This window comes from Penicillium chrysogenum (assembly GCF_028827035.1).
Source record: "Penicillium chrysogenum strain IBT 35668 chromosome Unknown utg000001l_segment0_segment0, whole genome shotgun sequence".
NCBI lineage: Eukaryota > Fungi > Ascomycota > Eurotiomycetes > Eurotiales > Aspergillaceae > Penicillium > Penicillium chrysogenum.
Window position 1 is genome coordinate 6,834,646 of NW_026622749.1, and position 25,304 is coordinate 6,859,949.

Here is a 25,304-nt window from a genome sequence, read left to right on the forward strand (position 1 = left end):
CTAATAGGATATATGAGCCCGTGGCTAGCTGGTTATTCCAGACGAGGTCTAGATGGCGACCTCTTTGTTTCTTTTTTTCGCAAGGTTGGGTGCGGCTCTTGATCGTGGCGAAGGGGAGAGTTCCCAAGGGTAGAGTTATGTTTTATGGGAGTATATGAATTTGAGAAGGCTCAGAAACTAGGACTTCATTCTCTGAATCGCTAAGGTCTGGGTGCCTGGGCTAAAGGACAATCCCCAGGCTTCAAGACGGAGGCTCAACAGCTGTGGAGGCTCGGCAGCTGTCATAGGAACACTAATTGCTGTGCCACTCTAGCCTTGCCACACCTGCCAGAGTAAAGAGTAATACCAACTTAAGTTTGACAGTTGGACAATTATCGAACAGATTGGGAGAAATTGATGACTAGGCACATCTATTCATTGAACAGAATACGAATTTAAATATCATTTCAAGGACGACGCCCTGAGGAACAAGTCACATTTTGGCCCGGTCTATTGATTAAGTACGAGAAGAGGCAGCATCCTTAACCAACAAGAGCGAGCTAGATACAGACAAGGGAAAACAGAGGGAAATGCATAAAAAAGAAATAAGAGAAAACGGAGCAGCAAGAGGTGAACGCAAACATGTCTCATCTCCGTTGGTGCAAGACATAGGAACCATAGCAAGGGCCAAGGAAAGCACCCGGGGCGTCGACTTGTCGACTCAATATGCGGAAGCATAGCCCCGTTCACTCACTCTCCCGGCACAATGCAGGCGGAAACGCAGAAAGCCACTTTTAACGCAGATTCTGCGATCGTAAACCGCATCAAGACGTCAAGAGTTAGTGTGTTTAGATAAGGTCAGCCACGTTCATGGGCATCTCCTCAACCTGGGTGGAGTAGAATTGCTCGATCTCGCGGAGCATGCGAACGTCGTCAGCGGTGACGAAGTTAATGGCAACACCCTTACGACCGAAACGACCACCACGACCGATACGGTGAATGTAGTTCTCACGGTTGGCGGGGAGATCGTAGTTGATGACCAGGGAAACCTGCTGGACATCGATACCACGGGCCAGAAGGTCAGTGGCGATCAGGACACGGGAAGAACCGGAACGGAACTCCTTCATGATAACATCACGCTGGCCCTGCTCCATGTCACCGTGCATGGCGGAGACGGTGAAATCACGGGCAGTTAGCTTGTCGGTGAGCCAGTCGACCTTTCGGCGGGTGTTGCAGAAGATGACAGCTTGGGTAATGGTGACGGTCTCGTAGAGATCGGAGAGGGTGTCGAGCTTCCACTCCTCCTTCTCAACAGCAATGTAGAACTGCTTAATACCCTCAAGGGTAAGTTCCTGCTTCTTGACAAGGATACGGACGGGGTCGCGCATGAACTTGGTGGTGACCTCGAGCACATCCTGGGGCATGGTGGCGGAGAGCAGGGTAACCTGGGTAGACTGGGGAAGCAGCTGGAAGATGTCGTAAATCTGCTCGGTGAAACCACGCTATAAAAAAATGGAGTTAGAACCGGTTGATACGCATGTATATCAATTACAGTTACTTACCGACAGCATCTCATCGGCCTCGTCGAGGATGAAGAGCTTCATGGCGGTGGTGGAGAGAACACGGCGCTGGATCATGTCGTGGACACGACCGGGGGTACCGACAACGACCTGGGGACCGGCACGGAGGGCGTTCATGTCCTCACGGACGTTGGTACCACCGATACAGGCGTGGCAGTCGAGGGACATGAAGTCACCGATGGCAACAACGACCTTCTGGATCTGCTGAGCCAACTCACGGGTGGGAGCAAGGATCAGAGCCTGGCAGGCCTTGACCTCGGGGTCGATCTTCTGCAGGGCGGAGATGGAGAAGGTAGCGGTCTTACCGGTACCGGACTGAGCCTGGGCGATAACATCGTTGCCTGACCTCAGAGGTTAGGCGCAAATTTCAAAAGTGGATTCGCAAGGGAACAAAACTCACCCTTGATGATGGGCATGATGGCACGCTGCTGGATAGCGGAGGGGCGCTCGAAACCGTAAGCGTAGACACCTGGAATCCCACCGTCAGTAATTTTTTTCTTTCGACCCCACCTGATAAGACGAAGGGGTACTTACCGCGAAGCAGCTCGGGCTTCAAGTCCATAGAGTCGAAGGAGTCGGTGACCTCATCGTAGTTAGACTCGATCTGCCCTGTTAATGAAAAATGAAATATTAGCCTCCATCTTCACAGCGCCTTCCATATATGACGCCACCCGATATTAAATGCGATCGCGGTTGCGATTTCCAGCGAAAGCAAAGTAAAAGGAACGAGTTTTTCATTTTTTCGAAAGTAATAGGAATTTAGCACATACCCTCGGCGAGATCCTCAAGACCCTTGTCAGCCATATTTGCGGTTTTGATAGAAAGGATCACAGGCAGTGATCGATGTGGGGTAGATTTAGCGAACTTGTGTAGGTCGCTGTGAGAAAGTTGACTTCTAGTACCTGAGACTCTTTATGAAAGAGTCTTTTTATAGGATACTAGGAAAGGGGGTTGCAAAGTGGGATGTGAAATTCACAAATGGGGTGGGAGGAGAAAGAGAAGAAAAGCGAAAAAATCGAATGGCCACAACTGCGGCGCCATTTGCTACGCTTTTTTTTTTTTTTTACGGGGCATTATCCCACCGCTTTCCCTGTTGGGAGTGTGGCCAAGCCCAAGCGAGTTCAGAGTGGGCGAGATACACTTGAAACCCATCTGATGCATTCTATTGGAATCTTTTTCGGGAATTGGTTTCGTGGACATTGTTGCTCTATTCACTCTCATTCATTCTGTCAATTCACTTTCTCTGGTTCCCATTGATTTGGTGAACTATCTTTCTGTTGAGGTCGCCACTAACCCAATCTTGGAAGCCCTAAGCCTCAGATCATGCCTGACATCACATCGTTGCCGAGTCATCCACACGATGCAGAGATTATAAGGGAGGCCATTCCCTCTCACCCATTAGGCGTCAAACCAAGTGGGAATGCTTTATTGGCTACCTGGAGTCTTCGAAGCGCCATAGGGACTTTTCAGCACCTGCCAGATGAACTAATCTTGTTGTTGTTGGAGGGCTTCGACGGGCCAAGCCTGTTGAGCATTGGGCGGACATGCAAGGCCTTCTATGCATTTACCCGGGCTGAAGAACTGTGGAAGGCGCTGTTTGTTCGGTAAGGAATTATGTAGATCCAAATCATGTTTTGGTCCTGAGCCCTACACATCTCCATAATATAATAATGTCCAAATGACTACAAATGATATCCATACTAAACCTGGTTGCAGTGACCCAAGAGAAGATTTTACATGGCGAGGAACATGGCGGTCAACATATCTCAATATCCCCGCCTCTAAGGTGCCCATGGTGGACTGTTCTCAGCTATTCTCCGATTCTCTATACCGGCCATTCAACTGCGCACACATTTCACTCGACCCATATGTCTCCAAGATCCCGGCGCGGAACCAGATCGCACGACTTCCAGACCTATCACCAGAGGAATTCCAAGCAAATTGGACCGACCGACCATTCATCTTGACCGAACCTGTCAAGGCCTGGCCAGCATACAAGAACTGGACCGTCGGGTCATTACTCGCCCGATACGGGAAGACCAAGTTCCGCGCCGAAGCTGTGGACTGGGCCATGCGCACTTACGGCGACTACATGGCAGACAATTCCGACGAGAGCCCTCTGTACCTCTTCGACCGCTCCTTCGTCTCCAAGATGGGACTGTCCGTCGGATCTCCAGAAACCACGCCCGACGCATCATACTGGCCTCCAGCCTGCTTCGCCGAAGACTTCTTCTCCGTGCTCGGCGACGACCGCCCTGATCATCAGTGGTTGATTATCGGACCCGAGCGATCCGGCAGCAAGTTCCACAAAGACCCCAATGCCACCAGCGCATGGAATGCCGTGCTACGCGGTCCCAAATATTGGATTATGTTCCCGTCCGGCACGAAAAATCCCTCGCCTCCTGGTGTCTTTGTGTCGGATGACCAGAGCGAGGTTACTTCGCCACTCAGCATTGCGGAATGGTTACTGGGATTCCATGCCGATGCACGCCGGACTCCGGGCTGTGTGGAAGGGATCTGCGGCGAGGGTGAGATTCTACACGTTCCATCTGGGTGGTGGCATTTGGTCGTCAACCTGGAGCCCTCGATCGCTATTACGCAGAACTTTGTCCCCCGTGGCCATCTTAGCGCTGCCTTGGATTTCTTGTCTAACAAGCCGGACCAGGTGTCTGGGTTCCGGAAGAACGTGGCTAATCCATGTGAACGGTTTATGAGCGGTATGCGCGAGGCATATCCCGACTTGTTGGAGCAGGCTTGGAATGAGTTGCAGAAGAAGAGCGAAGGCAAGAAGCGCAAGTGGGAGGATATTGTCCATGGGAAAACAGAGGACACCCCTGGGCAAGACACCGAAGGAGGTGGATTCAGCTTTGGATTTGGCGATGATGGGAGCGATGTTGAAGTTCCATGAACTATAACTGCATTATGGAGAGACCGCAAAAAATTGAGGTTGCCACCACAAGCCAGGACCACTCTCTCCGTTGGACAGGGCTTCCAAACCCATCAATTCAAATCCCAAAACCAGTTTAAAATTTGACATGCTGGTCATTATACTACGCCTCTCACTAAGTCTGCAAATCCATCAACGCCCCGGCACCAACCTTCAATGACACGCGATCGTCTTTGTGGCTGGCGTCCCTTCGGAGAAAACCAAGTACCCAACGAATGCGCCCACTGCAACCGCAATCATGACCTGCCCGTTATACGTCATGAAAAGAAGCCTAATCACCAAATCAGCGGGCTATGTCTAGGCCAGAGGTCGCTAGGAGACACTTACATGATGAAGAAGCTATAGAACACCTGGACGGCATACAGAGCCGCCAGGGCAAGCTTGCCCTTGCGTGCCAATGCCGCTCTGTTCTCCCTTCCTGCAAGCAGTGGTGAGCTTTCGTGGTGAGTGTTACGGGTTGCATCCGCCAGGCCGTTGGCAATGATAGGGTCGGCGGTCTCAGCGTCTGCAGAGAGCCAAGACATCAATAAGAAGCTTGCTGAGAATACCATCTCCCTATCATGACTCTAATACCAAACGAGAAACACAGCAGGAATCATTGAGAATGTAGCATCCTTGACATTGTACCTTGACCCACGGAAAGAGCAAATCACTTACCCCCAGTAGTGGCAGACGTGCTCAACACGCTTAACCGCTGTGCATGGGCAGCCTCGTATTTCCGAGTCGCTGATCGTACTCCCTCGTAGCCCGCAGTAAGGATAACGATAGCGATGAGGGACACGAGGAAGGAGAAGGGACCGGTGATACGCCAGCTGCGGAAGATAATGCACAAATTCTCGGAGGACCAGGTGAACAGCATCTACAATTCAGATATTCGAGATTAGCATGAGATCAAAGCAAATGTGAAGGGTATATCTCACATTCATATTGCATTTCCCACCCATATCCATATCACCATGGCCCATATCACCATGACCCATGCCCATATGCATCGAGTGGTCCATATTGAATAGTAGTAGAAATAATATTCGAAAGAAGTAACAAGAGACCTCTTCCGTCTCAAGATATAAGCAAACGACGATAATACTCGTAAGATTGCGTAGCACGAGGAGAGACAACAAAGCAAAGCACCTGATCTGACGATCAAGAGAGGGGAATGCAAACAAGACAAACATTGATAAGACCTCCAAAGATCTCCAGCTATAACTCTCCCGAACCCAAACGCGGTCATTGACTACGCACTGACATACCTTCTCAATCTCAACTCCATTCCGCCCATTACGCGCATGGAACACATCCCTTCGGCATAAAACAAATATACTTTCCATTGCGTTCAACTCCACCAAAAATGGCAGACACAGCGCCGGCTCCAACACCCGCGCCCGCGACAACCGGAGCTGCGGCGCCCACAGCCGGCGCAACAGCAGGGACACCGAATGCGCCTGTCGACCAGAATGCCGCAAGTCGCGGACTACCTTACTACGAGAAACTGCGCCGCGAGCTGAGGGACACACTACAGAAAAAGCGATTAATGGATAAGAGCATGGTGAGTGCAATCTCGCCTTCTCGTCCCCAGGAATTGGACGTTGTTACCTCTGCAAGATTGTTCTCTCGCTGCGTGAATATTCTCCAATCTCTCATTATCGCAATATCGTGTCCTTGGATGCGTAAATCGTTCTACCCTGATGTATTGCTAACACCTTCCCCCAGGCTCAACTCGAAGACCAAATCTTCCGCTTCGAACAATCATACCTGGAAGAAACCACCGCTGGAAATATCATCAAGGGCTTCGACAATTACATCAAAGGCTCTGCGAATGGGTCGAGTCTCGGCGCCGCAGGACTGGGTCTGGGCGGTAGCATGGCCGGGAGGCGAAAGGCGCAGGTGACGGATTCGGATCGAGTTTTCTCGCAGAGTTCGGCGAGTTACATGCTGGTATGTAGAACGGCCCGAACAGGAGCTACTCGTCTTGGAAGCTGAGTATGGTGTTTTTGGTTTGAGCGGGAACTAACGGTCATCGTTGTGTCTGCAGGATTCCCCAGGTCCCTCCTCTGCACAAACAACGCCTTCCCACGCCGCAACGCCGACGTCTACGACTGGCGGGAATGGCATGTCTATGAAGATTGACCCGCTTTCAGTTTCTGGCAGTGGGATGAAGAGCGCGAGTGGTTCGTCAAAAAACAAGAAGAAGGCGACTGGCGGGTCGAAGAATACGAAGGGCAAGAATCAGACTGAGGATTTCTCCGACGAGGACAAGCCTTCCGTTAAGCGGTTGAAGATCAGCTATGGGAGAGATTGAGTACTGAGAGATCCAGTCTTTATATTCTGCGCCCGTCTTGCATCTGCTTGGCTTTTTCTCGAGTTCGGAGTTGGTTGGTTTGTCTTTTCGCATGGCTCCTGGGAGGAGTCGTGTTGCAGGCGCGGGAAACGGGAATGGGATTTCTGTCTTATTACACCTACGATGCGATATCATGTAAATCACGAACTTATACAGACTACAGCGTTTGTTGGATACATCATTTGTTTCATTGCTTCCTAATGAATGCGACGCGAGCTAAGTACATACGATGGGTGTCAATATTCCATGTGCTTGGTCAAAGCCCGCCACTCCCGTTACGATCATAGCTGCAGTCGGTACGTAGCGACCTCAAACGCCCTCAACTCAATCTTGATCACGGAGCGACCATCTTGAGTCTCAATATCCAGCCCATCAGTTCCATTATCCTCAAGAATATTGCACTTGAAGGCATTCTCCACAGGCAGTGTAGTCTCGACAGTACCACGAGCCTTACCACCAAGCGATTCATAGACACGCAGAATAACACTCTTCCCAGGACGGGTAGGAGTACCATCCCACGAAACATCTGCATCATCCTCGCCGCGCTTGACAACATCCAGAATCAAAGATGGGGCGCCCTTGATAGACAGAGATTCAAATAGGGCATTGGACGCAGATGCTTTAGGGCCGGCCTTTTCAACGATGAGTGGGTTATTGAAATTGAAGCCCGCTCGGATCGTTCGGGCATCAAGAGCACCAGCGTGGGGAAGGATTGCGTAGCGGATGTGGTGGCGGCCCATGTCAGCATGGGCATCTGGTGCCTTGGGGGCACGGAGCAGGGAAAGGCGCATCAGGTTACCGCATGTTGCGAAGCCGTATTTAGAGTCGTTTAGGATGGAGACTCCGTAGCCGTTCTCGGAGAGGTCGGCCCATTTGTGACAGCAGACTTCGAATTTGGCCATGTCCCAACTGCAGAGTAATTAGCATCGTTGTGAAATACGTGGAATGTCGGTGCATACCTTGTGTTATAATGTGTCGGGCGTCTAACGATGCCATACTGGGTCTCGTATGATGCCTCAGTGTTGGTGATGTCAACGGGGAACTCGACCTTGAGGAATTTCATCGTCTCTTGCCATTCCACCTCGCTTTCCATTTCCACGTATGAGGGCTCATCAGATGTGGATGCCGACAGGCTGATTGTGGTTTTGATCCAGCTCTTGTCGCTGATCTGCGTCTCAGTCATGACGCTCGCCCGGTGCGGGTCATTTTCTACAATGCTCGTCTTACCCCCGGGCAACTCCTTTCGTGATTCAAGATGGAATACCTCGACATCCCATGCTTGCCAGTAAAGAGGCTTGTCGTCGAAGATAACCAGCTGCCCAGCCTGGCGATTCTTTGCGACGATCTCTCTATCGGCTTCCACATCGTACAAAGATGTGATAACCCCGTCCTGGACATCAACCCTGAGCTTACCGTTCTCTAGGCGGAAGACACCTGTTTTGACCTCGGTCACGGTCACCGAAGCGGTTGTGTTGAAGTCAGCCGGCTGCACTTGCATCACCCCAGTCGTACCATCAGCCACGGCGTATTTGTATCCATTGTATGCGGGCAACGCTGGAGGAACTGCAACGACTTCTGAACGGGGCCATGGCAAGGTATTGAGGGCCATGAAGTTTGCATTGGTGACATTGCCAGTGAGTCCCAAAGCCTCGAGGGCATTCTTCCGCAGCTTGGCTCCCGTCTCGAAGATTTCGGCATACAATTTGTCTGAGTCGTCATAGCACATCTCAATGGAGCTGCCCGGCAAGCAATCGTGGAACTGGCAAAGGAGGGTTCCTTCCCACATATCGTCAATCTCCTTCTTTGGATACATATATCCGTCATTGGAAGCATTGATGGTGGCGAGGGTCGCAAGAAGCTCGATCTCACGCAGCAGGAACTCGGACTTGCGGTTATTGCGCTTGTTATTTGCTTGAGTGGTGTATGTTCCACGGTGCAACTCAAAGTAAAGCTCGCCGTACCAGGTAGCAAAATCAGTGCCAGAGGCAGCCTTTGCCTCCAAACTTGCAAAGAAGTCATCCACTGACTCGCCCATTTTCACTCGGGGCAATGAGCCGACCTGGTCGCTGAGACCACGGCAGCGACGCAGCTTTTCGAGGTGCTCGAATGTCGGGCCACCACCCCCGTCGCCTTTTCCAAATACAAGTAGCGATGTCTTGTCCGTATCTAGCGACTTGTGCTGAGTGATACTGCGCTTGACATCACCGAAATGTGCTTCAGCCGTGTAGGTCTCGGAAGGAGCCATATGGCACAGGACTTGGCTGCCATCAAGCGCAACCCACTGGAAAGTAGTGTGAGGGAAATTATTGATGTTGTTCCAGCTGAGCTTCTGGGTAAAGAAGCGGCTCATCCCAGCCAGGCGGCATATCTGAGGGATCTGAGTAGAGTAGCCGAAGGTATCTGGCAACCAAAAAGTTGTGCTTCGTTTACCGAAGTTTGCCTCGAAAAATCGCTGTCCATACAAAAACTGTCGGACCAGCGACTCTCCACTTGGCATGTTCGTATCATGCTCGACCCAGCTCCCACCAATGGGCTGGAAGTTGCCCTTCTTTACCCAGCGCTTCACGCGATCAAAGACGGATGGGTAGTACTGCTTAAGCCATTTGAACTGTTGAGCCTGAGAACAAGCAAAACGGTGCTCGGGGTACCGTTCCATCAGGTCGCATTGGTTAGACCATGACCGTGCTACCTTTCGTTTAGTCTCAGCCCAAGGCCATAGCCAGCAAGTATCAATGTGGCAATGGCCAATAGCATAGACTATTGGCTGCGTATCTGTGTCGTAGACATCGGACGAATCAACCTTGTTGCCGAGGTACTTCCTAGCAATCTTCCGTGCCTCATGGATAGATTCATTGCTTCCATTGCCGGCAATGAAGGCATCCATCATAGAATTGGCCACCACATTGGCTTCATGCGACTCCCATGAGTCGCCTGGGAATTCCCGGGCAGCATCACCAATGATCCAGAAATCATAGTAAAGTGCGCGGGCAGCTAGATTTACCGCGGTGATTCGCGCTGTGCTGAGCGTGAAGTACTTATTGGGATTCGGTGGCTGAATGGAATCGCCACCAGGAGCATTGCCAAACATGCCATTGCAGGCCATTTCAATATAGAAGGTATGCTCCTTCCCATCGCACCAGGCTTTAGGGAGAATAAACTCGGTCCGTTCTCCGCCCCCAGTCAAGCCCTGCAGCGGGTGACCGTCCTCTGTCCAGATCAGACCTTCGTTGTTGGCATCCCAGTGGAACTCTAGATGCTCCCGTTGGAGCATATCGCCGGGCACGGTAAGGTGAATTCGGAACCAATGCGTGGACCAACTGGGGCCAAAAGAGGCGCCTATGTGAGTTGGCTTGAATTCCTGGGAGGTCGCCTCTTTGAAGGTCGGTCGCTGCAGGTCCGGGACCGAGTAAACAGCGAGCTTGACATGATCTTCGTCCGAATTTGTGGCTTCGTGGTACTTCGAGACGAGATTTTGGCCTTCATACTGGCCCTTTGATGTGAACTGCCCCAGTCGATCGGTGTAGATCTTCTTGATACGTTGGCCGACCGGGTGTTCAGCTAACTGGGGTAAAGCGGGAGGAGCGGGGCGAAAGGGAACTTCCCCACCCATGATGACGGCTTTAGATATGAAGGAGAAATAGTACGCGACGTTGATATTATAATTGAAAGCAAGCCTAAACAATCGTATGATGAGAATAAAGAATCGAGTTAAAGAGCAGAGAGTGTGGGAGAGATGAAGGTAAGAGAGATGAAGGAAGGAGACTCCCAAATGCGGAGACACGGAATGCGGAGACGATCGACGGTTGACCCTCGACTCTGTTGTTATGTAGGAGAGTAGCATCCACGCATATACTGTAGAGTGTGATATTTACATCGTTTCATATATATACCACTATCCAATATACCTAGCATACTTCGTAAACTCCCCATCTACCTTTAACCGTTCCCAGTCTTCATCTCTCAGACAGATGCCAGCAGCCATTTCACCCGCAGCCGATCGAGGCATCAAATATCCCAAGCCCTCGAAGGGAGTAAAGCGTGGTCTCCGCACGGCTTCGGGCTTTCCCAATCCTAGATTGAAATCGAGATCATAAGAGCTAATCCTCGACCACGAACTAAGCATGAAATCCGACGAAACGTTGACCGTGGCAGTAAGAGACGCCTTGGTCCTGTCAGCCGAGCGGTTGAGAACTGTGGCGAGGGCACGGGTATTGAATACAAGATCATTCTTATTGGAGTCGAGCTGGGACCGAAGCTCGGCGGCAACGATACCCAAAGGCTCCTCGGATAATTTCTGGATAGTGTTGGTGTTGTATGTCAATGTTTGCATGAGACCCGGATAGCCCTGGGGAAGACCAAAACGCTGTCTCATGTCAACTGCGCGCGTAAGCATCGACTCAGATGTAGCTTCTAGACGAGAAGCCCGGGCACGGGCGATGGATTTCCAGATGAAAGCGCTGACAGCATCGTCCGTCGAGATGAAGTCTGTAGAGGCAGGCAAAGTGTTCGTCGCAAGAGCTTTGAGCGAGCCAAGCTGTGCCGCGGAGAATTCAATGTAAGCCCATGTAGATTTTGGAGGTGTAACAGGATCCGAGACATCTTTGACGCTTGGCGGGGGTTTCACAATCTGGCGAGCGAGCTCAGGGCCCGGGGTGTACGAATCCTCCAGTAGTGGAATGAGATGGCTCCGATCCATGTTACCGATTGCAAGTTCGTCGCTTGTGAAAGGTTCATTGCGGCAAGCCTTGGACAGTAATCCGATAACAAAGTCTTGGCCAGTCATGTCCATGACATTATGCTGAGCGACTAGCGTGAGCATCAACCCGCCCTCGATAAAATTTGCCTGGACACAGAAGACCAGTGCTGACTCGGTTGTGATACTTGGCAAATGACTCGGTAGGTTTAGTGTCGTGCAAGGAGCAATGGTGTTCTCGTCGAGCATGGCGAAAGGGTACTCGGCCTGGCGAAGCCCATCCATTGTCGGTGCAGAGGGGTCATGTCGTAGGTCTTTCACCACGAGCTGGATTTTCTCGAGGGGAACTATTTTGAAGACGCCTGTATTACCATCCCCTGCGCCCTCATTGACAACCTGGCCAGTAAGCCATGGGAAATCTCTTGCCAATCGGTCAAGTCCGTTTGTTAAGGTGTCGATGATGCTGTCATGAGAAGATGAATTGGGTACGCGGTAGATGGAACATATTTGCGTGTACAGTTTGTACAGACTCGGAGTTTGACCTAGTATGTCGAGGATGTCTGTCATTGTTTAGAAGATAGAAAATAGGTAAAAGAACAGTTTCGACATCTTTGTTCCTCTCGAGTGGAGATATATAGCCCACATTGCCCCCACATCCCCGTGAGTCAACGTGGCTCACTATGAATCAGAAATCAATTCGATTCAGTATCTGGGCTAAAATTTCTAAAGGCAGAATTCGGATACATTCTCTAAATATATATTTCTTTTTCACAGAACCAGGGCCGCCTATTGACAGCACCATCGGCCAAAATGGAGAGGGCAGAGCGATATTGCACCAAATGCCGGATATCTGATCTGCATGCCACTTCTGCAACCTTGTACAGGGGTAACGATATATTATCCGAATATATCTGAAAAGATCTATATATCCACATGTGTGGGTTGATGCAACATAATCTAATTGGGTATATAATCACGCAACCTCCAAGTAACTAGCTAGGTCGATATATCTTCAACAGTAGATGTACTTTGCCAGAATAATCTCAACCTTTCAACTCCAGTTGCCTTTAACTTCCGCCTTGTGAATATATACTCGGAGAATCGCTCACATCCTTCTGGGAAGATGAGGCCCTAGAAGAATCAGGCCCTTCATAGAAGGCCTCATAGTTGATCGTTCGCACAGTGTCATTTCCGCGCAGGCTCTTTTGGCTATCCACGCGCTCAATGTCGAACGAGTCTTTTCGAATTGGGGAGCGGGACGCCGACCCTGATCCTGATCCTTGTCCAACAGCATTATCAGACTTGGACGCTGATCGATCTCCTGAGTTGGTGTGACCTGAGACAGACTGCTCGAAAAAGTCTGAAACTATTCCGGCCATCATGCCTGTCTGGAGCTCGGCGAGGACTCGTTTGAGGGTTGGGATGCATGTGCAGATAATTGAAGAGCTGAGGATTAATTGTAGCCAGATGGCTGGCATGAGGGCATTCCATGTTTCATCTAAGGGGTTGGAGTTATAGAGTGGTCGGAGGGAGCGTAGACCAGCGATAGTCAGCGCAAGAACTCTGTGTAGGATTAGATGGTAATTTTACTTATGTTTGAGAGATTCACTCACAGGATCCGCATCGCAAACAGGGCAGAGATCTGGTGGCGCTTCCACCGCAATATCTGGACTTGATGTAGTAGAGTCACTGGCAGCCCTATAATTACCACATCTAATAACATATGGACGCCTCCCAGTGCGATATATAACACTTCTCGATCCACACAGCGCCCGGTGCTGGAGTTCCACGGTTGCGGTTGATCACACTGGTTTCCGAGCGCTATTAATGAGGCTAGGGTCCAGGTGCTGACCAAGCCCAAAACAATCTTGCATGCGAGCGTTGTTTTCTCAAAAGGTTGCAATGATAGGACGAGAAGTGCAACGGCGGCCTTGGAACATCCCAAGACGAGAATGGCGAATAGTTGACTAACGAAGAGCGTCTGATTATGTTAGAATATAGCCTTTCGGGGAAAGTGTCTAACCTTCCTACCTTGCTGTATCTTTCAAAGGAGGCATTGCTCAGCGCATCTCGGTGCTTGCCAATGCCACTGGAGCTGGCTATATTCACGCACACAGTCTGAGGAACGTATATCATCTAGTGCATAGAGTTAGAAGAGGCAACTATTCAAGGCAAAGACACTTACACAGCTGAGAAATAAAGTGGAATCGCTCCAGGAAACCCCGCGTAAAATGCGGATGCGAGATAGCACGGTCACTGTTGTCGCGAGGATAGTAATAATAAGAAGGATAGTGCTCACGGTGATAACCCAAGCACCGTGATCATTTTCAGTGACAGGCAGGAGTGGCGGAAGAAGAACTGTTATGCTGGATGGCATGGTAGTCGAAAGATTCTTGGACATAATTGAACTGGATCATGTTTATGTCGTAGATTTTACATGATATATGGAGAATACAACCATTGTCCGACTCTCCTCATATCAGGTTCTTTATTGGATCTTCCACACCACCAAAGACACACGAGCGCGATCATTCTTGGCTTGCGACTGGTCGGTCTACCTCAGGTTCTACAACCATGCATCTTCTGGTCCCACCTCGAACGCAGGCCGGATATTGGTGCTGCAGCATACGCCGATCCCATCCAGGCAAGACAAGGAAAATACACTGTAAGACAAGGATTCTGCATGATCCTTGCTTTTTTGAATCATGGCCTCCATGACAGTTTTGCTTTTTCTTTCTCCGGTATTCCTTCGGGACTTGTCAAGATTTTTGCTTCCGTCAACTGCCATTTTTGTGCCGAGAACATTTGCAAATGGAGCGCCTTGAGATGCTCCCTTTGGAGAGGGGAAGCGTAGTCATTGGAAAAGTCGTATCATGCCAAGATGCAAATGTCACCAATGCCTATGACAGCCCGCGTAAAAAGAATGAACTCACGGAGCAGGTTTCGCCTAAGGTATGTTTTGTTAACTCGATAGCGCTTGCCGAGCTGAGACAGTATACAGCGACTTTTCAATTTCACTCAAATATTCTTCTTTTCACTTACTTACTTGTCGAGCTGGGAGACTCAGGCGTTGTATGAGAGTCTTGTTCCTTGTTGTGCTTCAGCACTACTAACACAACCACTATTTAGGAACTTAAGCACGGTGCTCTCAAATGGTGGCCCTGAAGCCTTAGCTTGGGGCATAGTGATTGTGGTGTTTGGCGCAATGGCACAATCTGCCTCGCTAGCCGAGATGGCATCAATGCAACCAATTGCTGGGGCCCAGTATCACTGGACACATAACCTAGCACCGGCAAATCAGAAGAAGTTCATCACTTGGATGCAGGGTATGTCACTAATCGAGTACTTGTTGACTCAATGCTAACATTACGCAGGTTGGGTGACTTGGTTTGCGTGGATTTCCACGCTCGCCGGTGTTGCCAACACCACTGCTACAATGATCCAGGGCCTGGCGAGTGTGAATTACCCAGAATACGAGCCTAAGCAATGGCACATCACCCTCATCATTGTCGGCATGCTTATCGTCCAAGCGTTGATGAACATGTATACATTTTGGCGGATTCCATGGATTGAAATGCTGGCGGGTATTCTACACATCTGTCTGTTGATTGTGTTTCTGGTTGTATTGGTAGCTCTAGCACCCCGTCACACACCAGAATTTGTCTTTCTACACACGCAAAGCACCTCGGGCTGGGCGAATTTTCCCGCGTGGAATATAGGTCTGCTCACCCCTGTCTGGGGGTTTGTCGGTACGTATACACTATATACTCGGAAGAAGTAAAGACAGCAAGCTAAGCGTCGCAGGATTTGACGGCGCTGTACACATGAGTGAAGAAGTCCGTCGAGCCAAACAAGCAGTTCCGAGATCGATCTTTTATACTGTCATTGCTAACGGTATTCTGGCATACGCAATGGTCGTCTGTATGCTCTTCACGATGGGCTCGGTGGAGGAAGCGCAGAAATCAAGCTTCCCGATAATTGAGATCTGCCGGCAAGCAACCGGGTCCGTGAAAGCCGCCACCGCGATGGTCAGTGGTTTACTTGTGATCTCGCTATCGGTCAATCTCGCGAGTATCGCGTCTGTCTCGAGATTGACGTGGGCATGGGCTCGCGACGGGGCCCTTCCCCAGTGGTTTAGTCATGTATGTATCACCTGCGCCAGAGTGCCATATAAAACGACGCAGGAGGTATTTGCTGACAATGGCAGATTGACCGCAAGCACAATGTGCCGATTCGCGCCGTCTGGCTCCCAGTGGTTATTGTGATGATGCTAGCATGTTTGAACATCGCCGACGGTGCTGCCTTTGGGGCGTTCGTTGCACTGGGGTCGATTGGCCTCTTCATGTCATACTTCATTGCTATTAGTTGCATGGTGCATAATCGGTTTCAGAAGCATGCGGCGCCTCTTGGAAACTGGAATATGGGAATATGGGGTCTTCCGGTTAATGTCTTTGCTTTGGTGTATACTGCCTGGGTTACAGTGTGGCTGGCATTCCCATCAGCCTTACCGGTTACTGGTGAGAATATGAACTATGCGGCACCAATTTTTGGTGCCAGTACGTTATTTGCCTTTGTGTATTGGTTTATCAAGGGACGGACTGGCTGGGAGGGATTGAATAAGGAGGTTATTCGACTGGCTGTGGAAGGGGGAGCACTTCAGTTGAAATGATTTGTTTTTATTGCTTGTTTACACAATATGTGAACTTATAGATGAGGCATGCATTATATTCTCTTGCAATGGATCATAACTAAGCAGTTAATTAGACGAAAATGGAGACTTTCCAAGTTAGTTGGTTTTTCTATACGACAGACAGGCACTGGTTTATACTGGAAGGATCGTTCTAAGAGTACTAGTATACAATAAACGTTTACACATGTACAATAGAGAAAGAATATATCAGAATAGTTAAAGGCTATATTCACAGACTGCAAGCCAAAATAACCAATATCGAAATAATCAAAGGGTATCCCTAATGCTCACGACCGAACAGAAGATCCATGTCAATCTCCACAAACCCTTGCTGGATTTCATTCAAGCGCGTCTGTGCAACTTCTCTAGCGGTTGCAAGAACGACAGCACTCGGGGCGTCATATGGTCCATAGACCGGCATTGAGACGCATCGCGGAGTGTGACGATGGAGAGGCTTAAGGCTGACCTCGGCCTCACCGTTTTTAATTCGGCGACTCATACTTTGCATGAGCTTTTCGCTGGAATACCTCCTGTGTTTCTCGTGGAAACGCACTGTCACAAAGTAAACGCATTCATAATCACTCATCTCCCATTCGGGAAGACCCGGACCCCCGAACCTGTATCTGAACATAGCTGGTTGCATCATCATATTGAGGGCTTATCGGTACTTTCTGGCTGTTAGTTGATTGTATAAGTGGTTAAAGCTTGTTTAAATAGAAGGCCAGAGACAGTGATGATGGGATTTTAACAATGTCCTTTGATTTCGGGCCTTTAGAAGAAATACTGATCTATCATTTGAACAATAGCTTTGTCAAATTTTCGAATGCATTCTCTATAGCCAAAACGGGTCCTTCTTTGTCTTCCTTTGTCTCTAGAGTATATATACGCATGCTCTACAATGGTCAAAGAAAGACAGAAAGTGTAAGTGTGAAAAAAAGAGTTCGCTGGTGTCATTCATCGTAAAAAGACCATGGGCGGGTGCCAGCATCACCCACAGCCAATTTTTGCAGAGCAAGCTCATGCTATATACAAAGAAGGCACCGCCTTAAAGAGAGGAAGAAGGTAAAAGTAGATCCAAAAGATCCTGGGAATCAGTAAAAGACAAAAAAATCCAAAAGTAGATCAGAGGCTCGAACTTAAGCCTTGATACAGTACTGATATCCGAGCCACAGATCCGAACATTTCTCGTCGAGGCCAGGGTTCAAACTGCGGAGATCAGGGAAGGAGATTCCGACAGTTTCGGTCAACTTTTCGCAGAAATCACCGTGCGTAACAGTGTAGTATTTCTGGCATGAAGAGCTGGCATAGGGATAGAGAGGAGCTGTTTCGGATGAGCTGGGGACTGCTGGTGCAGTTGTTGCGGCTGGCGCGGACCTGGTTGTCCAGGATGGGGTGGGGGCTGGGCTCTGCGCGGCCATGTGCACGTTCACGTTGGGGGTCCAGGTGGGGGCAGGTGCCACGGAAGTGGTCTCGGATGCGGCGGACGATGTCTCCGCTGGCTGGGCGGCTTCGACAGGAGCGGAGGAGGCCTGGGTAGGCTCAGCAGCAACCGAGGAAGAGCTCTCGACAGGCTCAGCAGACTCCGTAGGCTGCTCGGCAGCGGTCGAGGAAGAGGAAGAGCTCGAGTCGTCGTCGGAACCACCGAGGACCGATCCCACGGCGCTAGTAAGGGTTCCAATGGTAGATTCGACACACTCGGTCACGTCACCAGCCCAGCCGCGGACGCGGTTAGCAATGTCTGAGGAGTAGCAGTGGGTTGCGATGCCCTGACCGAGGTTGCCGGACGAGTCGATGGAGCCAGAGTTGTAGGTGCGTGCGGCCTTGTAGTACTTGGCAGCTTCGCCGCCGGTCTGGGCCTCATAGCACTGCTTGAGACCGTCGCCCTGGCTGGTTCCAGCGGTGCCGTCTTTGATCATTTGCTTAATCATGGAGGAGGGGCAGGGTGTTGTCTTGCTGCCGTCCTTGTTGCAGGAGCCCTCGCCAGCGTGGCTCTGCATGAGACCAGTGTTCTGGACACCGTTGTTGGTGGTGTGAACGCGAACGCAGCCCTTGCTTTCTTGCATAACAACTGCAAGAATGAATCGAGGATCAACACCAGTTTCGCTGGCGACCGACTTGATGCTAGTGTTAATGTCGCTTGTTTCGTCATCAGAGTTGTCGCATGATGCGGCAATGAGGATTTGGTTGAGACCCCAGCTAATAATAATGTTCAGTTCAATGCTCTTCTTTTCTTTTCGGGTCGATCTACTCACAGAGTCTCGTACTCCGACCATTGGCTCATGGAAGGCCATCCGTCAGAGACCTCGCCGGTACCACCCATGACGGCATAGGTGGCAGCGGCGCGCCGGTGCAAAGAGTGATGGGGCTTCGCGCCATGAGGAATGGCTTGAATGAGGGTAGGCAGGCTGCCAGCAGCCAGGATCTATGTGCGAAATTAGCGATGGTTGCACGATTGGTTGGGGGTGGAGCTGTGGACCATGTCGCGCTCGACCTGTGGTTCATGCGAAGTATAGACATACCAATGAAGGAAAGAACATTTTGAGGGATGGAATGGGGACGACGAAATCGAAGCGACAAAGAAACGATAAGGAACTGTGGAAGAAGCCCTGCTTGCACGGTCGAGAAAAAGGAAAGAGGAGACGGGGAACGAAAGTATATGTACTCACGACTGGCTGTGTGCCCTTTGCCCTTCCTTTCTCGTTTGGTAAAGTGATCAGTCGAGGCCCGCAGCGGAATCGAATTACGTTCAGAGGTGGCTGTAAAAGTGGTCCAATAGCGGGCTCTGGGCCTTGCGCAGGAGGGTATAGTGCCTGTAAGGGCTGAAACACCGCCCGAGAGGGGACCCGGCCGCCTGGTTATTGAGCCATTGGTCGGTTTCAGATGGCATTGAGCAATGTGGGCGAGCCTAGTTGGTCCTTCGAGTCAATGATCGCGTTCATCGGCGTTCATCATCCCGTTCGTGGGCTGGTGATTGGCCCTATGTGGGGAGGCTAGGATCATCCATGTGGAACTCCGGCGGAGTTCGTCCTTTTTTGTCTCCTCTTCTGGCCCTTCCGGGTGGCTGATCAAAGACAAGAGACTTTGGACATTTGGGTTCCGGTTGGTTCTGCGCTGTGTGTTCCTGGATTTCTCCCCTGGTACCTGGATGATTCACCCGTGTCAGGTCCAGGGTTTCATTGCATGTGACGGGTATTCATGCATCTCGCACTTTATCACTTTATCACATTCGGGCTTGAATTCGAACGGGAAATAAATTGCTTTGGGGCTAAGGATGTGGGACCCCGTTTGTTCCACAAAATAAGACAAAGAGGCATGGGAATATGGGAATATGGAGGGTTGCATTGGCATGGAATACCCGAGGCGCTGGTGGCTGATTGTGGCCTGCTTTCTCAGGCACTCCTACTCTGGAGGTCTCACTCGAACAAAGACCAATTTGCATTTTCATTTTCATTTTTGTTGTACGGCAAATGATTATGGAATAGATTCTCTCAATTGATTCTTCCAGTTTTATTAGGACCACTAGTTAACTATATGGTGCATTATAGTTCTACCCGGACTACAGCATTTCGGCCCCATTAGCTTCACCTTTCTACGCTTGCAATGACCACGCCCAACCCTGGAATTATTACTTTTTTTATACGAGTCACACTACAACTAATTAGACACGAAGATGTCTTCAAGGTTATTCATAGTGCAGTGGGGACGCTCAGGCTCACCGGCAAAACAAAGTTCTTTTAACTGTGAACGCGTACTTCTCCGCTTTGCCTAACCCACAGTAGAAGGTGGAAGAATATCACCGTTATTCATTTCTTGATCTCTTTCACTTTTATCTCGGAGACTTGATGTTGTACTATTTGGCTAGTCATGGATCAACAAAGTAATTACTTAGGTAAATTATGATTTTAGTCAGATGGACCGCCTCCGGTGCCCAGCCGTCATCGCAAATGTACCTTCGGACTTCCGAGGCTGGATCATGCAATTCAATGCAACATCTTATGCAGAAGCTTGACAGTGATCGACAGACCGAGCACCTACCTAACCAGGAATCTACAGTGTGGTAGGATATGACGCCAGCCACCGGCCATCAGTGATCTATGATCGCTTTGTAACACCTTCGGATTGGAACTACGTTTGATCCTTTTGAAATCCCTCGTATTCGAGGTTGCTAACATGCCAAGGGTCCAAATGTATGCCTTGAGTCGCTAATGATGCAAACCTTCAAAGGACCCGCAATAATCTGCAAGAAAGCCGTCAATACTTGTTTGCTCGCACTCAATAAAAAAGTACTCCTTGGTAATTTATTCCGAAAAATTTGCATTTGGGTTTATATATTGACAAACAGCCACCTGATCTCTGAAATGAGTGCTGCCAGCCCTTGGCCTAGTCCGTTGTAGAATATGTAAACGCCAAGACATGGCGAATACAGCTGGCATTCGACGCTGTTGGACAGTAATTCGAATGTTTGCATCCTAATAACTATTCTGTCCACGTGGTCACTCGTTGTACAAGAAGCTAAATATCACTTTGGTTTTATGGCCCAATGCGCTACGTGTTTATACCAGAAACAGTCATTTGGTGGGCTAGTATTATTTCAAAAGAATTGATCAATACAGAGTACTTCGTACATCGGAAGTATATGATACAATAGTGGCTTCAATCAAAGACGGTGGCTAAGACTGAGGCTGAGCAAGGTTGGGGCCCTTGCGCGCACTAACTAAGAAGGCATTTGACCGAACGCCTATTAATAGTGAGTAAATCACTGTTTCGAGGGCATAGTACCATATATGGACATGAGGATTTCGGCAGATTCTATGTTGCCTGAAGTCTAACTGTGTCTCAAACACGGGTGAAACAACCTTGTCTAGAGCCCCTCGAATTAGTCCGAAATAATTAAAGCAGACCATCGTTGATACGCAGAATATCAACAATAGTTTGCCCATGGACAATTCGGTCCACAAATCCCATCTATACTACTCCATACGCGCAGCCGAAAACAATATATGAGCGAATATATTTCTCAGGGGTGTCTTGTACCTCTCAGTCTCTCCTGAAGATCCAGGATCGTCACTTACACATTGCTAGACTTTACAGCCATCTTTTTCGATTCAAATAACGATCAGCCTGAACGGCCTTCAACTAACCAGCCCCTGAGAATCCAGCTCCTTTCACCCGTCTGCGACGGACGATGTAGAAAGTAGCGAGAAGCCTGACGTCATACCTGTACTCCGTACATATGTAGAGATTAGAAATCACCTGGTACAATGACCTCCCCGAGTCGTAGGACACCTACATATGTATTGTATTGCTTGGATTGAAGTGAAGTTTGCGTTGACCGAGTAGTTGATATATCCATGGGTAGCAAAATAACGATCCAAGGCTCAGTGACGTATCCACCCGTGGACCTGCAGGTGCCCGCTTCCACCGGGAGGATTCACATACAAACTCGCAGCCGAGAGCTTAGCTACAACATGTATACGGGAATCAGAATGAATATTGGAATGTAAGACGTTTCCACTCCAAGCCATAAAGCCTGGTCGCGAGCTTCCTGTCGTGATATATGTTTTGTGGAAAACTGTAGTTATCTGTGGGGTAACTTGGGCACACTACAACACAAATGTACCATCTTGTACACCCAACGAACAAAACGTGCCTAAATCTTCTTCCCACAATACCACTGATTTTAAGCAGCGTTATCTCGAAGATTTCCGTGTTAGTTAAATCTTGCGACCTGTATCCAAAAGAATTGGTCGAGAACCACGGCGTGTTGAATAATCTCAGCCTTTGCTCGGCATCGGGGAGATAGTTAACCCGTTACTGTGGGTCCGAGATGAACTATGAGACGGATCCGGCATCCGGACGGTCTTTTCAGTTCAACCATCGAGCAGTTTAAATAGTGTGGTCACGACGTTGATTTGTTTATTTTGACATCTCAGAGAAATTCTAAGCCGGATATGTTGTCCTTGAACATTCCGTCATACTCAAAGCCATCGGGCTACCAGGTCTCTGAATTGCCTAAACCGGAGCTCAGCGATCCAAAAGATGTGGTCATCAAGGTTCACGCGGCGAGCATCAATCCAATCGATGTGAAGAAGGCTGATGGGATGCTCAAGTTGGCGGCAAAAGACACGTATGTGGTCCCATATACATTACGAGAAGCGTCCCTGACATCAATAGCTTTCCATATAAGATCGGCTATGACTGTGCCGGTATAGTCACAGAGATTGGGTCAGATGTGAACAAGTTTCAAGTCGGAGATGAGGTCTATACTAGACTACCGGAGATTTCTCGAGGTATGTGCTGGCCCGACGATCGTAGGACCCCACTGACATTCGAGAACTAGGGTCTTGCAGTGAATTTGTCCTATGTACAGAGAAATACATTTCCCTGAAGCCTCCGTCACTGTCATTCGAGGATGCAGCTTCAATCCCTCTGGCAGCAATGACTGCACTTCAAGCACTCAGAAAATACAAAGGGGATCTAGCTGGAAAGACTGTCTTTGTGCCTGCTGGTCGTATGTTGCTTTTGTCCTGCAAACTGTTGTCTATGAATCTAACATAATAAAAGTGAGCGGAACAGGTTTATTTGCATGCCAGTTGGCGAAGAATGTTTTCCATGCAGGCAAGGTCATCACCACAGTCTCGACTACAAAAGTGGAAAAAGTCAAAGAGCTCCTAGGCGAAGGAACGGTCGATGAGAGTAAAGACTCAAATTCGCATGGATAACCACTTACTTACACATTGATAGTAATTGACTACACAAAGTCCGACCCAAGAAAGGTCATTGAGTCTCGCTCAGTGGACTTCATCTTCGACACAGTTGGTTCTGCAATGGAGTATCTCTGCCTCATGAAACCACAATCTGGATGTATCGTGTCGGTTGCGACCATGCCATCAGGCAACCAGCTCCAGGAATCTTCAATTCTGGATCTTTCCCAAAATCGTGGCATTCCGATTGCTCTACGAATGGGTCTCAATGCTTTCGATTGTGTTCGTAAACTAAGGGCATGGCGGTATGGTGTTGAGTATTCCTATATGTTTCTGGAATCGAGTGGTCAAGATCTGGACGAGTTGAGAAGTCATGTTGAGGAACACAGGTTGCGAACGGTGATTGGAAACACTGTCGAGCTCTCCGATATTGAAGCGGTGCGATCTGCGTGCCAAATTGTTTATAGTGGGAAGGGAGGTCTCGGGAAGGTGGTTGTCAAAGTTGTCAAATCGTAGTTTTTCCAACTGATGACAACTCAGAATGTACCTCTACCTGATATAAGCCATATTTATTACACTTAAGCAAGAATATACCACGTTACAAAAACAAATCGAATTCATTATCAACAACTAGATGGCAATCTTGGCTGAAATCATGTGCAAGCCTATGAGCAGATAAATACGCAAATATTATCAGAGATTGGCTTTGGTGAGTTCCAACTCAGTCCATTCCCACAAGCGCTTCCCCATATCCTCATTGCATGCCCATTTGTTTCGACGCTCCAAAATTCCAACAGGCACATGATATCCTCCATTGCTGAGCTCCTCCTTCTTCGCCCCAGCAGCAGCCCACAGCGAGTTACATGCACCCTGCTGCACTGTCGAACCAGATAAACGCAAAAATTTAGAGCCCAAAGCAGCAAACAGCGACTGTGAATTCAGAGAATCATACAAATTCGTTACAATAATACCTGGATGAACAGCCACCGACGTGATTGACGGGTACCGCCTGCTAAGTTCCGCCGCGAAGAGAATATTGGCAGCCTTCGACGCTCCATACCGAGCAGTCGTGCTAACCTTCTTAAGCTTCTCTTGATCCAAGATTTTCTCAAACGCCGGTGCGAAATTATGCCCAACAGAAGCGAGCGACACGACGCGGACATCCGAGTCAGGCTCCTCGGCCGTCTTGAGCAGTGTGGGCAGCAGCAATTTGGTGAGATAAAAGTGCCCGGTATGGTTTGTGCCGAGCTGAATCTCGTGGCCCATTTCAGTTTCACCAGGGGGCAGAGCCATCACACCCGCATTGAGGATTAGGACGTCGAGACGGGACGACTGGGCGTTTACTTGCTCCGCTGCGTTCTTGATCGATTTGCCTGACATCAAGTCCAGCGGTATCCATACAACTTCGACATCATTTGAAACGGATGATTTTACCGATTTGATGGCTTCTTCTGCCTTTACTTCTGATCGTGCGGCGAGGAAGATTTTCTTCGTTGTGCTTAGCCAACTGGAGGACTGTTTCTTTGCCTAATCCTGCATTTCCTGTGGGAAAACATAACGTTAGATGCGGCATTAATGCATCATGGATATACGGTTCAACCCACCGCCGGTAACCAAGATGACCTTCCCGCTTAGGTCTGGGATATCGCTTTCTGGTGTGAATCTTACTGCACCCGCATAGTTGAGTGCGTCCATAGCAGCTACCACCCATCCGGACATATTCATGAGATGTGAGAATTATTGGACCTTAGGTGGCGTTCGGCGTTGAATTGGTTAATAGCCGATGCTCGCACTAACAAACGTACCGGAGTGCGAAGCGACATAGGTTAAGGGGTTGGAAGCCTGACTTTTCGGGGTTGATGCCTGAATCAACTAACGGAATATGCCCTAACTAACAATTATTTAAGACTAGGGAAATTAAAACACTTGAATTACTGACAGAGATGTACTATCTGCCCCGGTTGACGAAGTACTTAAAATCCGAGCAAAATACGAGCAGGAGCATCCGAAAGTTGAACCCAATGCACCCCCAAGGTTGAGGTTCAGATGTCTGTCTTTGATCTTTCTCCTCTCGACACCTCACCAACGACTGACCCTTTTCTCCTTTCCCTCTCTCAAATACTCAACATCAACATTTTCACTATCAATTTCATCGCATCCCGACCTCCTCCCAGCAAATGGGGGTTATCAGAGTCAACCGAATGACGCTAGCGAGTGAGTCGCTGCAAAGGTACGTTTTACTTAGGCTTCTGCCTCTCATGTCTCTTCTTCTTTCGCTTCTGTTGTCGTGCATCTTGGGCCTGGAACTGCCTATGCCAGTTAGCATTCATAATGCTATACCACTCCACAATACTTCTTTGATATATGACTGCC

The 25,304-nt window shown here is 49.3% G+C and overlaps 12 protein-coding genes across 12 annotated transcripts; 4 read left to right on the top strand and 8 right to left on the bottom strand.

Moving 5' to 3' along the window:
- Positions 1–718: 718 nt before the first annotated feature.
- Positions 719–2,402, bottom strand: tif1 (putative eukaryotic translation initiation factor 4). Its single transcript, XM_056708464.1, has 5 exons — positions 2,330–2,402; positions 2,094–2,168; positions 1,960–2,028; positions 1,542–1,900; positions 719–1,481 (listed from the first exon to the last, which is right to left on the bottom strand). Exons 1-5 carry the CDS (start codon positions 2,361–2,363, stop codon positions 828–830), a joined length of 1,191 nt encoding a protein of 396 aa, XP_056572766.1. The 5' UTR covers positions 2,364–2,402; the 3' UTR covers positions 719–827.
- A 480-nt stretch (positions 2,403–2,882) lies between these two features.
- Positions 2,883–4,467, top strand: N7489_002710 (putative F-box and JmjC domain protein; the record flags this gene model as incomplete). The annotated part of the gene is made up of 2 exons (XM_056708465.1): positions 2,883–3,163; positions 3,276–4,467. 2 exons carry the CDS (start codon positions 2,883–2,885, stop codon positions 4,465–4,467), a joined length of 1,473 nt encoding a protein of 490 aa, XP_056572767.1.
- A 192-nt stretch (positions 4,468–4,659) lies between these two features.
- On the bottom strand, positions 4,660–5,510 carry N7489_002711 (low-affinity Cu transporter; the record flags this gene model as incomplete). Its single annotated transcript, XM_056708466.1, has 4 exons — positions 4,660–4,777; positions 4,834–5,011; positions 5,164–5,365; positions 5,427–5,510. 4 exons carry the CDS (start codon positions 5,508–5,510, stop codon positions 4,660–4,662), a joined length of 582 nt encoding a protein of 193 aa, XP_056572768.1.
- Positions 5,511–5,854: 344 nt separating this feature from the next.
- On the top strand, positions 5,855–6,805 carry N7489_002712 (chromatin modification-related protein EAF6/MEAF6; the record flags this gene model as incomplete). The annotated part of the gene is made up of 3 exons (XM_056708467.1): positions 5,855–6,052; positions 6,217–6,441; positions 6,539–6,805. 3 exons carry the CDS (start codon positions 5,855–5,857, stop codon positions 6,803–6,805), a joined length of 690 nt encoding a protein of 229 aa, XP_056572769.1.
- Positions 6,806–7,125: 320 nt separating this feature from the next.
- On the bottom strand, positions 7,126–10,454 carry ams1 (alpha-mannosidase; the record flags this gene model as incomplete). The annotated part of the gene is made up of 2 exons (XM_056708468.1): positions 7,126–7,753; positions 7,804–10,454. The coding sequence occupies 2 exons, from the start codon at positions 10,452–10,454 to the stop codon at positions 7,126–7,128; spliced, it is 3,279 nt and encodes a 1,092-aa protein (XP_056572770.1).
- A 282-nt stretch (positions 10,455–10,736) lies between these two features.
- On the bottom strand, positions 10,737–12,104 carry N7489_002714 (uncharacterized protein; the record flags this gene model as incomplete). The annotated part of the gene is made up of 1 exon (XM_056708469.1): positions 10,737–12,104. The coding sequence occupies one exon, from the start codon at positions 12,102–12,104 to the stop codon at positions 10,737–10,739; it is 1,368 nt and encodes a 455-aa protein (XP_056572771.1).
- A 500-nt stretch (positions 12,105–12,604) lies between these two features.
- Positions 12,605–13,914, bottom strand: N7489_002715 (uncharacterized protein; the record flags this gene model as incomplete). The annotated part of the gene is made up of 4 exons (XM_056708470.1): positions 12,605–13,100; positions 13,151–13,518; positions 13,569–13,673; positions 13,723–13,914. 4 exons carry the CDS (start codon positions 13,912–13,914, stop codon positions 12,605–12,607), a joined length of 1,161 nt encoding a protein of 386 aa, XP_056572772.1.
- A 434-nt stretch (positions 13,915–14,348) lies between these two features.
- Positions 14,349–16,206, top strand: N7489_002716 (uncharacterized protein; the record flags this gene model as incomplete). Its single annotated transcript, XM_056708471.1, has 6 exons — positions 14,349–14,489; positions 14,539–14,609; positions 14,667–14,863; positions 14,912–15,286; positions 15,342–15,679; positions 15,745–16,206. 6 exons carry the CDS (start codon positions 14,349–14,351, stop codon positions 16,204–16,206), a joined length of 1,584 nt encoding a protein of 527 aa, XP_056572773.1.
- Positions 16,207–16,507: 301 nt separating this feature from the next.
- N7489_002717 (uncharacterized protein) lies at positions 16,508–16,876 on the bottom strand (the record flags this gene model as incomplete). The annotated part of the gene is made up of 1 exon (XM_056708472.1): positions 16,508–16,876. One exon carries the CDS (start codon positions 16,874–16,876, stop codon positions 16,508–16,510), a length of 369 nt encoding a protein of 122 aa, XP_056572774.1.
- Positions 16,877–17,363: 487 nt separating this feature from the next.
- On the bottom strand, positions 17,364–18,764 carry N7489_002718 (LysM peptidoglycan-binding domain-containing protein; the record flags this gene model as incomplete). The annotated part of the gene is made up of 3 exons (XM_056708473.1): positions 17,364–18,423; positions 18,480–18,649; positions 18,747–18,764. The coding sequence occupies 3 exons, from the start codon at positions 18,762–18,764 to the stop codon at positions 17,364–17,366; spliced, it is 1,248 nt and encodes a 415-aa protein (XP_056572775.1).
- Positions 18,765–22,178: 3,414 nt separating this feature from the next.
- N7489_002719 (NADP-dependent oxidoreductase) lies at positions 22,179–23,447 on the top strand (the record flags this gene model as incomplete). Its single annotated transcript, XM_056708474.1, has 5 exons — positions 22,179–22,354; positions 22,402–22,517; positions 22,598–22,738; positions 22,792–22,923; positions 22,972–23,447. 5 exons carry the CDS (start codon positions 22,179–22,181, stop codon positions 23,445–23,447), a joined length of 1,041 nt encoding a protein of 346 aa, XP_056572776.1.
- Positions 23,448–23,624: 177 nt separating this feature from the next.
- On the bottom strand, positions 23,625–24,650 carry N7489_002720 (uncharacterized protein; the record flags this gene model as incomplete). Its single annotated transcript, XM_056708475.1, has 2 exons — positions 23,625–24,458; positions 24,600–24,650. The coding sequence occupies 2 exons, from the start codon at positions 24,648–24,650 to the stop codon at positions 23,625–23,627; spliced, it is 885 nt and encodes a 294-aa protein (XP_056572777.1).
- Between the last annotated feature and the right edge of the window lie 654 nt (positions 24,651–25,304).

Coding starts and splice junctions, on each gene's coding strand:
- tif1 (XM_056708464.1), bottom strand. CDS start 2,363: ATGGCTGACAAGGGTCTTGAGGATCTCGCCGAGG. Junction 2,169..2,329: donor TCTTGAGGATCTCGCCGAGG/GTATGTGCTAAA, acceptor TTTCATTAACAG/GGCAGATCGAGTCTAACTAC. Junction 2,029..2,093: donor GAAGCCCGAGCTGCTTCGCG/GTAAGTACCCCT, acceptor GTGGGATTCCAG/GTGTCTACGCTTACGGTTTC.